We start from the raw sequence: 15,302 nt of genomic DNA, 5'->3' as shown, positions 1-15,302 counted from the left end.
GCCAGAACATAAGCCTCGATTTCTACTCTAAAATCCATTCCTCCCCAGACTTTCCCATTCAGTGTAAGGCACCCACAATACCCCGGCTGCTCCAGCCAAGACTCTAGAAGGCACACTCTGCGATCTCTCTCCGTTCTGTCAGCTTTCTGACAGCAGTTCTCAGACATGGCTGAACATGAGAGAAATGTGGGAGCTATAAAGCATCCCAATACCCAGAGCCCTTCCTCCAGGCCAATTAGAGTGGAATCTCTGGAGGTGGGGCCCAGGCATCAGTACTTTTAAATAGCTCTCCAAGGAATTCTACATTGCAGCCAGGCTTGAGAACTAGAGGCTTAAATAGACTCCAAATCCAACAACGGCTTCTCTCTGGCTTCACTGCTCCCACCTTGGGCCAAGCCATCGCCATGTCTTGTCTGGACACCTGCAATACCTCTAGTCTCTCACTTCTACTTGTCATTCCCTGAACCTCCATTACAAGCACAAAGCAAATCAGATCACATCCTGCCTCTCTGATGGCTTCCCACTGCACATAGAATAAAAACCTATGTTCTCACGAGGCCTATGAGGCCCTGAACAATCCAGCCTCTGAGGCCCTCTCCATCTCTTCTGGCCTCTCTTGCCCCCACTATGTTTTGATCACCCTGGTCTTGTCTGTTTCGAACGTGCCAAGCATGCTCCTGCCTCTGGGCCTTCGTGCCTACTCTCTCCTCTGCCCTTGGATCTTCATTTGCCTGGATTGTAGCTTCAGGTCATTCAGATCAGCTCACAAGGTACCACCTCAGAGAGGCCTTCTTAGACCACCTTGATGGAAAGTAGTTCCCCTTCACCCTAGAAAAGTCACTACCATATCACCCAGGTCACATTGTTTTATTGTCCTTAAAGCACTATCAGTTTCTGAAATACTTTGTTCAATCATGTCTTCACTATCCAGCCCCACCATGAGAATGTGAGCTTCAAGAGGACAGGGATTTTTGTCTGTTTTGCTCACAGCTGTATTCATTGCCCAGAAAAGAATCTCTCACAGAGTAGGCACTCAGTAAACACAGCCACCCATTTTATTCCCCCACCAGTGCCACTCCTCCTCACCACTGCCAGAGTGATCCTTGTAAAATGACAATTTTGTTTGAAATTTGTTCAAAATCCTCAGGGGCTCCAGACTGCCTCTCATCATCCAACTCCTATCCTCCCTCCTCTTTGGCACCCCATCCACGTCATCAACCCAAACCCATTTTCTCCTAAGTTCCCACCATTCTAAACAAATCATGGCTGCCCAGAGGAGCCACACTCCTGCGTTCCCAAGTCTCTGTGCATGCTGCTCCCTCTGCCGGTCTTCTTGTCCTCAAAGTCCACTGCTCTGACAAGAACTGGCTTGGACTTTACCTCCTCCAATCCGTCACCCCTACCTAGACTGGTTAATGTTCTCCCCCAGCAATCCATGTTTCCTTCTGCCACCGCCTTCATCACACAGGACAAACCTCACCTGTATTCTCCAAACAGAGGGCACCTTGAGGGTATGAACAGCGCCTGGGGCTTAGTAGACACTAAATACGAACTGAGCGAAATAATATCTTCTACTTCTGTATCCCCAATAGCAAGAGCAACATAAACATTTCTAAATAAATCATTAACTTGTTTTCAGAATGACAACATTGATGCTGCTGGGAAAACTCTTTTATACCCCTGTGCTTGGGGGCACTTACAATTATACCCACATACTCTGCTTCCTTCAGGTGATGGCTGTTCAGTGATCCTGCAAGTGATCCTGTGAGGGTGCTAACACTGCGCCAACAGGCCCCTGCTTCACTGTGTTTGAGAAAAGGCACGGTCTGGACCAGTCACTGGCATGTAATTGAGTTGGGAAAGCTGCCTTCCCTTGGGACAGATTAACAATCCACCACCTGAACCAGCAGGAAATGGAGCCCTTCAAGGACAGGAACTAACTCAGGACCCCATCATCTTTACTGCGCTTTCCCTGGGGCTCACAAAAATGAATCTGCATGGCCAGTGTCACTGCCAGTAGCAGTGCTCTCCTTCTAATTTAAACACACACATCCCACGCACTGAAACAAGCCACAGGAGGTCTTTATCAAATAACGTATTCTCTTGTTTTTCCCATACAAGAGAATGAACAGGAACAGAGGGTTTAATACCAGGGTGCACAAACACTCAATAGCCACGTGCACAGCTTGGTATATTTAGCTAAGTCATCGAGCAGAACACCACTGCTTTACCCACAGATATTCACCAATAGGCACTTGTTGCGGCCTGAAACAGGCTTGTCCAGCTTTTCAGGAAAAGATGAACCTCCCCAAGCAAAGTGAAGGCCATTTCCGTGTAGGTTCCTGGAATTGGATGTGGCTTTAATTTCAAATCCACCTAGCTCCAGCCCTGTCTTCACTGGGAAGCCCCATCTTGACCCAACCCTCCAGCATGCTTTCTACTCTGTCTATCCCAGCCTCCAGAGTTATCTGTGCTTTGCTAATCAGAGGCCAGGCTTCCCCTAGACCAAGCCCCTCCCACAACAGGCCCAACTGATGTATACGTCAATGTACATATTCAACCAAGATCAGAATTCTAATCAGAATTCCACAGAACTCTGAGCAAGGGGATCCACTTCCCCACCCAGCCCTGGCTGTCCTGTTTCCCATAGTCCCAAGGTCTGGGGGAGCATGCAGGCTGTGGCCATGCCAGGGCCAGAGGAGGAGAGTGTGGGCTGGTCAAAACAAGCCCAGACATACTCACGGGGTCCGTCAGCATGGCCCGGCAGTGGGAAGCCAGGGCCAAGAAGGCCAGCAGGTTGAACACAATTCCATTGATGATGCTGTACACGTAGTCTCGGGATGGAATCAGCATGACAAAGAGAACCACAAACTCCGCATAGAGGACCAGAAACCAGGTGACAATGGCACAGGCAATGCCACAGCCGTCACGGATAAACCACATGGTTCCCACAGGACCAGGGTAGGGTGGTGGGACACACTTCTCCGGCTGGAGGTATTCTGGTTTCCGTTCAATGTCTCGGAAGTGGTGGGTGGGGATAAGCATCATAAGCTATTCTGTCCATACTGGCATCTGAAAGAGAGAGGAAAGAACCCAGAAACTTGGTGTTGTCTTGTCATCAAGGAGACTTGACAAAATCACCTTTCCAAAGTGAGCCATGAGTATCTATGCACAAACCCCTTGCAGAAAAGCTGCCTAAACTTGTTCACTTAAAGTGTGAATTCTCATTGCTTCTTGGCCTCTTGGCTAAGATCAAGTATAGTAAAATGTGAGTTCTCTTCCCTATTTCTGAGAGTTAACTTAGCCTTTGTGAAACAGCACCACTTTGCTCCAGACCTTCCCATGACAGATAATGAAAAGGGAGCCTCCAAAGGGTTAATATCCCGCCCAAGGTGAGCTAGAGCAGGAGCAGCAAACACAGCATGCCAGTGTGGAGGCAGGACTGGAACCCAGCTCTCTTTGGCTATTAGGGATCTACTGGGCAGAAAGTGCCTCAATAGATATATGCAAATTCTGACTTGAAAGGAAGGGAGAGGGAAGGAAATAGGGTGAAGGAGAGTTTGAAGATGTTTTCCCACCACCTGGCTATGGGGCTTTGTGGGCCTCTGTTTCCTCACCTGTGAAAACACCCACATTGCAGCCCTGGCCACCCTCCTCCCAGGGTTGCTGGTGCGAAGCTGGAGGTGCTTGTGATGAACAATATAGATTGTAACACTCTGTACACCTCACAGATTGTGCAAAAATATTCTCTCTGGAAAAGACATCATTCCTTCAGAAATAAATGCTGAGCAAAGCACCCTTTCTTCCTAACAGGTGCAACTTGAGTCTTTGGGGGCAGCAATGAAATAACTAAGAATCAATGACTACAGTCTATCTGTATACAGCAACGTGCTACAAGACACAGAAAGCTCAGATTTCCCTCCTTTTTTTAAATCTTAACCTCTTTGGCCTGCTGCATCACTAACTAGGCTTCTCAGTTAGAAACTGTGATGGCTTAAGCTTCCCACCAGATGTAGGTGCCGTGGAAAAGTCACCCATAACACAGGCTGTGACACAGGGAAGTGATACCTCAGTCTTTTGAGGCCTCAAGTAACTATACAGCAGGGGAAATTACTCAAAAGCCACAGAGGCTATGTGTGAAGACTGTGGCTCTGAACGGTAAGGGCAGGCTTTCAATGGTTGTGCTGAGTTATCCTTACCCTTTTTTCCAATTTTCCTTCTTCCTCCAATGTCCTCATCCCCAACAAAGAAAGAGCATCTGGACTGAATACAGTACAGTCATGAAAAGTAAGGATGTGTCCACAAAGCTGAGAAGGCAGAGCAGTAACTACTACTCAAAATGACAGACATTCTAGAGCCACAAGTTGCACAGACTAATAATGAAGAATAAGGACAGGGCCACCCTTCCCAAGGTGCCAGAGAACTAATGGCCAAAAGGCAGACAAATGTGTACCATGTACTTGTCCAAAGGAACATCAACTCAACAAATACAGTGACTATCACATGCTGGGAACACTGTACCAGGGAACAAGAAGTCATGACACATATAGAATAACCACCTCCTCAATCAGAGTAAAAGCCTTGGTTCCTGATGGTCCATCAATCGGAATTTTCTAACAAAGCAATCTTGTGCTCTCCAGAGGACAGTGGCAATTTAGTGCTGCCAGACAACCTAAAAACATTAAAAGATGTGGGTGCACCTGCTGTCACACCAAACAGAAGGATAGTACAAGATCACAGACCAGGGATGTCTGGGAACTGACCCACGCCCAGGAAATTCTAAAACCCTAAACTCTGTTCAACCAAAACCAACCAAAAAAGCTGACAACCTACAATGATCCAAGAGCTCATTGAAGCTCAACATTTTGACAACTTCCAGTTGCAAGCACTTTTTTGGTTTTTCCTGCTGCAATACAGATTTGTATGTGTATGACTTATGTTCCCACAATTACTATTTAAGCTCAAAACCAATAAAGTTTAATTGGACCGCGGCCACACCATTTGATTATATGTGTATATTGTCTTTGGTGGCTTTTGCACTATAATGGCAACAGTTGAGTAGCTGTGACCCATAAGCCCTAAATATTTACTCTCTGGCCCTTCACAGAAAGACCTACTGATACCTAGTCCCAAGCAGTTGTTGTCCACCAAATAAATAACAGAGCCCCCATGACTCCTGCTTCCCCTGCAGATCAGGCTGGGGTGATGAGATGGTCAGTTACAACTCATCCCACCCCACCCTCATCTGTGGCAGCATAACCTCCTCCATCATCTGCAGTCTGAGGGCCATCTCCCCATAACCTGTGTACTCTATCAAACTGTTCTTTGATTATCATAAATGGCATGGTTGTCATAAATGGATGATTACTGAAAATAAATTTAGAATAACTGTCTTGTTTAGATACTTCCAGTGATAAATTATGCTCATAGCACATTCAGAGTAGTTGACTGACAATTGCGCATTTTTAAGTTGTACTTATGGCAATGACTTGACTAAACTAGAGCTATGTTTTATATGCATGGTTTTGCTGAGGAATAAGCCCTTCCACATAAGTAAACTTCCCAGGTAACTATGACTTACTTTGAAGAAGAGATACATTTTAATCATTTGGATGGTTAAGATGCAAATCTTTTTTTGTTTTTCCAGACAGCGTCTCCCTCTGTCACCCAGGCTGGAATGCACTGGCATAATCAGAGCCCATTGTAGCCTTGAACTCATGAGCTCAAGTGATCTTCCAGCCTCAGCTTCCCAAAGTGCTGGGATTACAGGCATGAGCCACCACGCCTAGCTGGAAATCTCAAAAAATAGAATCAAATTTAAAGGAAGGAAGGAAGGAATGAAAGGAGGGTGGGAAAAGGAAGGGAAAGGAATTTTAGCTTTTTCTGCTTTAGGTATAATAACCATCCATTTCTTCTGGAATGATTGAGAGTTATTACCAGGAACATCAATTACTGAAGTGTGTTAGGTAATGATGTCCTCAGGGGCTAGCGAAATTCACTCAGTCTCAGCCTCACACCAACTGGCCTGTTCAGACTTATAATTCTGGCATCTCTGCTGTATAGTTGTCTTCCTCCCCCATGTCATTTCTGTCTCTACAGTCATTAATCTTCCCAGTGTACCCTTTATTTACTACTGCTGACTGGCTACAGGCTAGAAAAGCAAATAAAACTAAATCTTATTAGATGTATTTGTAAAAGGGTACTTATTTTGGGTACTATGCCTTTAGGGAATACCTGCTATGCTCCCCCACCATACAGGCCTTGAGAGCTGGAAGCCTGCCTTAGCGTTAGCATTTGCTGATTCAATGGACGCACGAGCTTTGTGATTCCAGGCCCATTACTTGGAGACCTTGTCTCCTTACTTTCAGGGCTGCAGCCATATTCTGAATGATGGAGGGTGTGCACCAAGTAGGACTGTGGAGTAGATGGACTGACCCTTACTCAAGTAGCCAGAATGTTCCATCTTTGGACAATGTGGAACCAAAGAGTGTACCGAGGAACTCTGTCTTCCCATCACCCTCACTGGTGAGTGGGAGTCTGTGATCTGGGAAAGGACCCAGCCAAAGGTGCACCTGGCAGAGCCAGACACTAAGTGCTAAAACGAAGGGCACATTCCAACCCACACTTCAGAGTTTCAAAATATCCCAGTTGAAACCAAGGAAGACATACTGCTATCTAAAGGTTACTTAACCCCCAGGCCTCCCAAAAGGAAGGAAGTATTACTAGCTTTCCAATAAGGATCTGTTCCTTAAATTAACCAACTGAAAATCTGAGAAATATGGAGAAAAACCCACTGTGAAACAAATTGTACGTGTTCCCTTCACCCTGCCCCTAACAAAAACAACAAAAAGGGCAAATATAAACCCCTTTTTCTTTTCTGTTTTGAATTAGGAAACTCCAGTCCTTAGAATTGAGCAGCAGCTCTTTGCCAAGGACCCACCTTCGCATGTGAGTCCTTACTTCCAAGAGCTGGGCAGAACTGGCTGCTCAGGCGTCTGGGGCAGGCCCTCAAGGAGGATGGTGGGCCCCAAATCCCCAATACCACCTGCTGCCAGCACATGCCCTCTGAGGGGCAGCCTCCTCCAGATCCTCCCTCTTTGCCTCCCTCATCCCCTTGCCCAGTTTGCTCTCTAAGGTCTCCTCTCTTCATTCAATTCAATTCAAAAAGACATTTATGGAGCAGCCACTAAATGCAAGGAACTGTGCAGAGGCTCTCACAGGAGGGATAATGAGGACAATAATGTGTGTGTGCTGCTCTGCTCAGGCCCTGCCATTCCCCTCCCCTGGCTCCCAATCTGGTAAGACCAGTCCTATTTGCTTTTTTCTATTGACTTGCAAGTCCCATTTTGTTTAGCTCTGTAACCTGGTATCTTCTGTGAGTATGTGCTCAAATCAATAGTTCTTGGGTGAATGGCCAGGTAAATCAGACAGACACACCCACAATACTGCTAACACATAGATGACTTGTGAATTGCACAACAAAGGGGCAAATAGCACCAAAAAGAAACCAAAGCAAAAAAAACAACCCACCAAAAACCCAAACAACCCAGAAGCAAGATAGATAGACTTTATCATGGTAAGGACTCCTGAAGGGGCGGGATCTGAGCAGGGCACAGAGCCAGTAGTGTACTGCTTAGATAAATGCAAGGCGGGCGGGTAGTCCAGGCAGGGAAAGTGGTGGTGATGATGGCAGGGCTGGATGTCCAGGGCTATGTGCGTGTCTGTGCACACATACAGGCGTTGCAGAGAAGGGGCAGGGAGTGATTGGAAATGAAGCTTTATAGGTAGGAGAAGGTTGTGCTTTAGAAAGCCTTTTATTAATAATTTCATAATGAGATGAGATTTCACCCTGGAGGTACTGGTAAGCCACTGAAGTTTCTGAGGAAAGTTGTGAGGGGCTCATGTCCATGCTGTAGCAAGCACACTCTGGCAGTATGACAGGCAAGGCAGATGAGAGGCTGACAAGCCCAGAGAGGCACTAAAGAACTGAGTCTCATTTTGGTGTTATTGGGTTTTCTGCTCCTCCAAGTGGCTAATAGCTTTCCAAGGAAAGACCTACAACGATGATGATTTTGTAATTTTAATTATAGGAATATACATTGTATTTTGGGGGGCTAAGGGTTTTATAGCACCAAAAAGAGAGCTCCTTCATATGTTAGTCATCCATGTTCAAAATACTTTTTCTTCCCACCCGACATAAAAGTGCACTGAAGCCCAGAAAGGCAAAGGAACTAAGCCTGAGGGGTAAGGCAGTCATAGGAGAAACAGATTTCCAGACTCAGAGGGGTTCTGGAGCTCCCTAGAGCTAGCAATGCTGATGATAAGATGTGGTGTCAGAATGATGATCTGAGCTCTGCGGGGGGCAGTGTGTGGGAAGTCTAAGGAAATCAGCTAGTCTTCCTTCCTAGAAGCCAAAACCAAGAAATGACTGAAATAAGTGCGAATTTTCTTACAAAAACCCGCTTCTGGTCCAGAGAATTGCCTCTAGATGTATGTACAACATATGTGCTTCATGATACCTGATCACAAGTGTACCCTTCCACTAACCCAGATAGACAGACACAAACGTATTCGGTGTAGTGGAATCTGGGGCCCCCGGAGCCTAAGGGACTGGGTTGCTGTGTCAGCCTTGAGGTACACCACCTGTGACTCAATTCCCATGCTGCTTATCCATGACTGGGCAGCTCAAAGGGTTTGAAAACCATGGTGCTAAGGCCGAGCTCACAGGCCCCATCCCACTGTGGCACATAAGCAGGTTGGCTAGTCTGAACTCCTGGCCTGGGCAAGTGTTGACCCTCAGCAATGGGCAGAATCCAGCCAAAGTGCCTCATCCATCACTTGTTGAAGGAGGGGTAAATCCCTATAAATCTACCACTTGGTCTAAAAAACTGACCCATAGTCCATGCTTTATAGATAGGGGCAAAGGCATGACTGTCACATAAAACATAAAAGTTCTGTATTGGGGGCCGGGTGCGGTGGCTCACGCCTGTAATCCTAGCACTCTGGGAGGCCTTTGAGCTCAGGAGTTCAAGACCAGCCTGAGCAAGAGCGAGACCCTGTCTCTACTAAAAATAGAAAGAAATTAATCGGACAACTAAAAATATATAGAAAAAATTAGCTGGGCATGGTGGTGCATGCCTGTAGTCCCAGCTACTCGGGAGGCTGAGGCAGAAGGATTGCTTGAGCCCAGTAGTTTGAGGTTGCTGTGAGCTAGGCTGACGCCACGGCACTCACTCTAGCCCGGGCAAAAGAGTGAGACTCTGTCTCAAAAAAAAAAAAAAAAAAAAAAGTTCTGTATTGGATGTATTAGGGTCCCAAAACTCAACTGTTCCCAATCCAGCGAGTGTCCCAAGGACTCCAATTCTCTCGGATTGCCAACAAGTCCTATGTTACCTGCTTTCTTGAGAAAAGATCCCATACTGAAGTCATGGAGTAGTTCAGCTAGATCTAAAACCAAATTCTTAGAAGCATCTCAAAGTACTTGGTGAGAATTCCTTCTCTAAAACCCCACACCCACCCACATTCTTACATCCATACATGCATTCATTAACAGCATCTTGGGACTGTATAAAGTAGCATTAAACAAAGGGCAATGAACCCAAATCATTAAGGCCTGTATGAAATATCTGCACACAGACTGGTTTAACAAACTCAGAATCAGGTGAAATGATTTCTTCTTGGCTTAGCGATAAGGATCATCCAAATACTTAAAAAACAAAACAAAACAAAACAAAAATTGAGGGATTAAACTTTCTAGGTCCCTACAAGTAGGAACCATATAGTTGAAACTCAGTTTCATCAACTCCTTAGCAGATGTCATGATCATCTGCAAGGTAGTAGAAATTCTAAAATAGGAGGCTTTTGGCTTAAGTCAAAATTTATTTCAAGTGAACGTGTAAAATCTTAATAAATCTAGTATTATGCTTGATTGCTGTTGGGGGCTGGTCTGGTGCTCTCCTAAACTTAGCATTAACAATAAATTCCCACCTAAATTAATTTTTGCCATAGTTAAGTAATTCAGTCTACCCTTAAACAATCACTTAAAATGTCCACTGACTCTTTCAGGGTAGCATCTGATGTTTCTATCATAACTCTCAAATGAAATTCATCCTGATGAGTATAATGAGAACCTTCTATGGCTTAAATTATACAGCCTTAAAAATATGATGTATGCCTTCTTTAGGACTTCTCACATTTAAGACAGATAGACTTAAAATATAAAAGTATTCACAAGTCAATCCTGCAACTTCAAAGATGAATAAATAAATCTTCAAAGATGAAGCATTAGAAACAAATCTGGTCAAGCAGAAAATTAATTTACCTGAGCTACAATTATTTTAATTTGTATAAGGGTCCAAAAGAATTATAAATTTTATGCCCATTTTTAGAGGAGTCTCAGAAAAACAAAGAATGAACCATGAATCACTGTTTGAAATATTTCATAAAAAAATAGAATGAGTCACTAAACTTTTTCAAAAAGGTAAGGGTGTGGTCCAAAGCCTAACAGAGGAAAGGTGCCTTATCTTCTGCATCATACCTGCTAGCCAAGGAAGGTGTGCAAACAGGTAGAGCAAGCCGGCCTATTTAATAAGATCTTTACCAACAAGTCTACAATGTTTCTCCCTCCACAGGAGAGTCTGTCTCCTGCCTGCCTTTTGTCTTGGTCATATCCAACCTTCAGCAAAAAACTTAAAGAAAAAACGAAAAGTAAAATACTGTACCTCCAAACCAAACTTTATACATAGTTCTTCATAGTTTCCTCATGCAAGTTCATTGAGGAAACCAGGAAGCAGTCAGTAAGCTAAATTTTCCTTCTTGCTTCATAACCAGCCACCTTCTTATAAAACCCACTCATGCACACACTCAGACTCCTAACATTGATCATTCCTTCTGAAAAAAGTTTGGGATTTGGACAGTAACTGCTCCTCTACTTACTACAACTATTTTACTACAATTGGCTACTTTATCACTTCCTGGCTTTACGGATTAAAAAAATACACACCCACACATAATGTGACATAATACATGTCACAAATGTTGGGTATCAGTAGCAGCTTTGAGTAGCATGTTCTACTTTCCCTTTTTACGGGTGTGGCTCATTACATGTTGCAATGATGAGAAAAATTCAGACAACTTTAAGACAAGACCACATATAAGATTAAGTGGTAAAAAAAAATTACTATCTGAATAAGACTTTTAAAGCTGGAAGGAATATGAAGGACCATCTAGTATAACAGATTTTAGTCAAATTCTCCTGTTTTACAGATGTGGAAATGGAGGTCCATTTGACATTTTGTCTAAAACTTATGTTTTAGGCAAAACACATGCAGTGCTGTCTAGAGGAATGGAGATGGGCACCAATATGAACTGAATGCCCATTATGGTTCAGGACTTCACAAAGCAGCTCGTTTTAATTCTTACAACCCAGCACAGCAGCTTTTGTTATTCTCCAGTGCAGAGGTGGAAAGAGTGAGGCTCAATATTTCCAAGCTCACGGAGAGCTAGACAGTGGTGGAGCCAGGATTCAAAACCAGCTCTGCTTGTCACCACACTTACATTTTTTTTTAATTGAGAAAAGGGCTTGCTCTGTTTCCCAGATTAGAGTGCAATGGTGTCACAGTTCACCACAACCTCAAACTCCTGGGCTCAAGCGATCCTCTTCCCTCAGCCTCCCAAGTACCTGGGACTACAAGGGTGTGCCATCGCATCTGGCTCATTTTTCTATTTTTTGTAGAGACAGGGTCTGACTATGTTGCCCAGGCTGCTCTCAAACTCCTGGCCTCAAGCAATCCTCCTGCCTCGGCCTTCCAAAGTGCTGGGATTATAGGCATGAACCACTGCACCTGGCCTGTCACTACACTTTGGAGCACAGCACATGGCTTCTTTTTTTTTCTTTTCCAAGGTGGGGGGATGGGAGGAATGACCAAGCAGGAAGCCTGAGTTCTACTTCCCAACCCCTCACATGTACTTGAGGGACCTGAAAAGTCATTTCAACTTGGCTTTAGTGTCTTTATCTCTAAAGTAAGGGGGGTAGACTAGGATCTCTAATTTTCATGAATCTTTTTTAAAAACTCAAGAAATAGACTATAAGTAGACTTTCCTTTCACTAGCTCCTGGGATATAATACCCATTCTTTAAAAAAAAAAAAAAAAAATAGGGCTTTCCTTTTTCTATGAGCCCCCTCTAGTGCCTGTCTCTTTAATGGAGCATGACACCTACTGGGCTACCTCACATCCTTGGACCCTCGAAGATACAGCCTTTTGGAAAGAGACTGAGAGATCTAGCAGGTCTCTTCCAAACTCTGGTCCAGCCTGTTTTACAAATGAGTAAAGAAATGAAGCTCAAGGAGTCAGTGGGTCTTCCCTAAAATGTTTAGCAAGGTGGCTAACTTACTTTCTAGGTCTATGGATGGTACCTACTATAGTCTGTCTAATTAGTTGCTATGCCGCCATCTCCCTGCACTGTATTCTCCCTGAAGGAAATCTGTAAGCCAGCAAGAAAGTGTCCATAAAAGCGACAATACCCATTGAATACTTGTCAATTACTTTGATACTCTCATAGTTTGTGAAACCCTTTGTAATCAAGTGCACGATCTCATTTGACACTGAATTGCCATCTGGCCTCTGTCAGGATAGGTTCTGAGATGGACATTTTGTCTGACTGTTGCCAGTGTGGGGCATGCTGAATGTAGGGTGGGACTCTGATCCCTTCCAGGCCCTTACTGAATATCTGCTACCCGCCAGGCACTGGGGTGCACGCTACACATCTCAACCTATTCGATTCTCACATCTACTCTATCTTGTAGGTACAAACGCCTACCTTCCCATCCATCTTTTAGAGATGAGGAAATTGAAGCATGGAGAGATTTGCCTACGTTCATATTTCCAGGAAGCAGTGGAGATAGGATACGCTCCCAAAGTGTGTTCTCACCCCAGAGCCTGCTTTTAACTATTTACTAAAACAATCAAATTCTGTCTAATAACTAGAAAATAAAAGAGGGATGGGTGCTGATGTTTCCACCAGTGACCTTGGGTTACTTACAGTTTGGCCATCTTGTCCACACATGGCTATGCAGAGATGGTGTTATCGGGTGGGCTGCATGCAATGGCATTCATAGGCCATAGGCCTGAACATAAGCATTCTGGACTCTAAGGTGGGGCCCTGGCTGAATACCAGCTAACATTCAGAAGACTGATTCTGCCCCAACTTAGAAGGTAGGAGGGCTGTGAAGCCTTAGCCAGAAGAGTCACCCTAGGATTGAGATCCTAAAATCTGCTTCTGCTGGGAAACACTTCCTGTGGGGCCAAGTACCACAATGCTGATTTTCTAGGAGAGAGCCCACCCATGCTAGGCAGAGACCAACCAGCAAAGGTTCTCACCTGAGGGTGTTGAGAATGGCACCTGGCCCCACATTGTGCCATGTGCAGGCATGCAGCCACTGTGACATCACTCAGCCAAGAGCTTGGCTTTTTTAGGGACTAAAAGCAAAAGTGCTTGGAAGAATCTGAAAGACTAGCCAGGGAAGAGAAAGAGAGAACCAGTTATTGCAATTCTACTGGGCCTCAAGAAGGGAGTTATGTGGCTTTTGGGTCTTTGCTGATACCGTTTATCTCAGGCACTGTTAGTGGCCATGCAAGAGCAGAGCCTTGGAAGGAAGGTGGGACTGTGAAAACAAGGCTATAGCGTGTTCTACAAGAACACACCTCTACCTACCAGGCAAGGGGCTCTCTTGCATCTGCTAAAGGGCTTTGGAAATAGAGGAGAGGCTAAAGGGAATGAAGACTGGGCTTGGAGTCAAGAAGCCAGAGTCTACTCCCAGTCCTGCTGCTTACTAACCTCATGATCTCAGGCAAGTCAGTTACCCTCCTGAACCTCAGCCTCCCCGTTCTATAAAACAAGGGGGAAGAGCAAGCTGACTGCTAAGGTACCTTGCAGGGCTCAGATTCTATGGGTTCTCTGTTTCAGGAACAAATTCAACATTTTCTTTGTTAATTTATTGGATTTAATATTTCTACCAAAAGCTTCCCTTAACTTCCTTTCCCTATTCTTTGCTAACATTCAAAAAGAAAGCTACCAGTAACTGTCTCTGTTAGCAATTTCCTGAGCACGTTCAGTTTTTTCAGTCAAGTATGGCATGTAGAAAAAGCACTATCAAAATGCATCAAATATTACACGTGGTAAATGAGAGAAATCTTAAAAACTCCAAGTTAAACATGGCCATTTTTCAATGTTTAAATGTTTGCATATCCAGGATCTATTCTGAGTTTTACAACCTGGCAAGATATTCACTTTAGGGTAAAATGAGGCTTAGAGACGTTAAACCAACTTGCTCAAAGACATAAAAGCTAGATAATGGCAAAGCCAAAATCTTTGAACTAGAGGCACCATAATCTTTCCACCATAGATTGTTATCTTCCTAACCAACCTGTCTTTCTGCAACCTGATTCTCTGCTACCATTTCTTGGTTTAGAAACATACACTTCACATACCAAAGTCAAGACTTATTTCAATAGGACTGTGGCCAGAACTGTACTTGTTCCACTAAACTCACCCTGCTAAGGTTAAGAAGTTGATATCACCCAAAGGCATTCCATCTCCACTTACCCTGAAAAGGAGATATTCATGTCTCCAATAGCACAGAAAATCCAAAGAGTTCCATTGCTAAGTCTCTACATACTAGAAGGCTATGGTTTGTTTGGAGCAGACTATGAAAAGATGAAGTTTTCCTGGCATTTCAGATATATTGGGATGAATGATTGAATTAGGTGGGATATGCAACTGTAGCCTTCTCACCTTCACAGTTGACAGCCAGGAATGACCTGGCCATTTGTCTCTGGAAGTCCGCTTCTAAAGAGGAAAGCAAATGATTTTTAAAAATGCAAAAACAGGAAGGACTAGAAGCAGCATGGGATTAGCCTCATTTTTTCCCCCAGCAGGTCACTATCAAGACATCACCCCTCCACTTCTGCTTCAGACTCTATTACTTTCTATGGCTACCAGAGTGTGTGTGTGTTTAAATACTTCCATATTTGGTAATTAGGATATGCGATCCCCTTTCCTCATACATGCCCTAATGAGCCACAGAAGCACCATACCACCCTCTCAAAATGAAACACAACTGAAGATCCTATGATCCTTCCTCTAATTGGGAATGAGCTTTCCCCATGTTTTACTATCAATTTTTCTATCACTGTATTCCCAATTTATAATGTCTATAAGAAGTCAGACACAGACCTCCTGGCCAGACTATGATAGGTTATTTATCTTTAGTATTCTTAAAGACAAAGTACATGCAAGATAAA

At 44.2% G+C, this 15,302-nt stretch overlaps 1 protein-coding gene across 3 annotated transcripts in view; it reads right to left on the bottom strand.

Moving 5' to 3' along the window:
- ZDHHC3 (zinc finger, DHHC-type containing 3) overlaps positions 1–14,806 on the bottom strand; it is a 49,224-nt gene extending 34,418 nt beyond the window's left edge. The window contains exons 1-2 of one of the 3 annotated variants that reach the window (XM_012638765.1): positions 14,794–14,806; positions 2,743–3,072 (exon numbers count right to left, since the gene is read on the bottom strand). In XM_012638765.1, the coding sequence (XP_012494219.1) occupies positions 2,743–3,048 (306 nt within the window). In that variant the 5' untranslated portion in view covers positions 3,049–3,072; positions 14,794–14,806. Of the gene's footprint in view, positions 1–2,742; positions 3,073–13,379; positions 13,449–14,793 lie in introns of those variants that run through there. The other 2 variants (XM_012638759.1, XM_012638773.1) reach the window with 2 other exon arrangements.
- Positions 14,807–15,302: the final 496 nt, after the last annotated feature.

The sequence above is a fragment of the Propithecus coquereli genome, unplaced genomic scaffold, assembly GCF_000956105.1.
Source record: "Propithecus coquereli isolate 6110/MARCELLA unplaced genomic scaffold, Pcoq_1.0 Scaffold1, whole genome shotgun sequence".
Taxonomy (NCBI): Eukaryota; Metazoa; Chordata; class Mammalia; order Primates; family Indriidae; genus Propithecus; species Propithecus coquereli.
The sequence above is the reverse complement of the archived record's forward strand: the minus strand, read 5'-3'. Positions and strand labels throughout refer to the sequence as shown.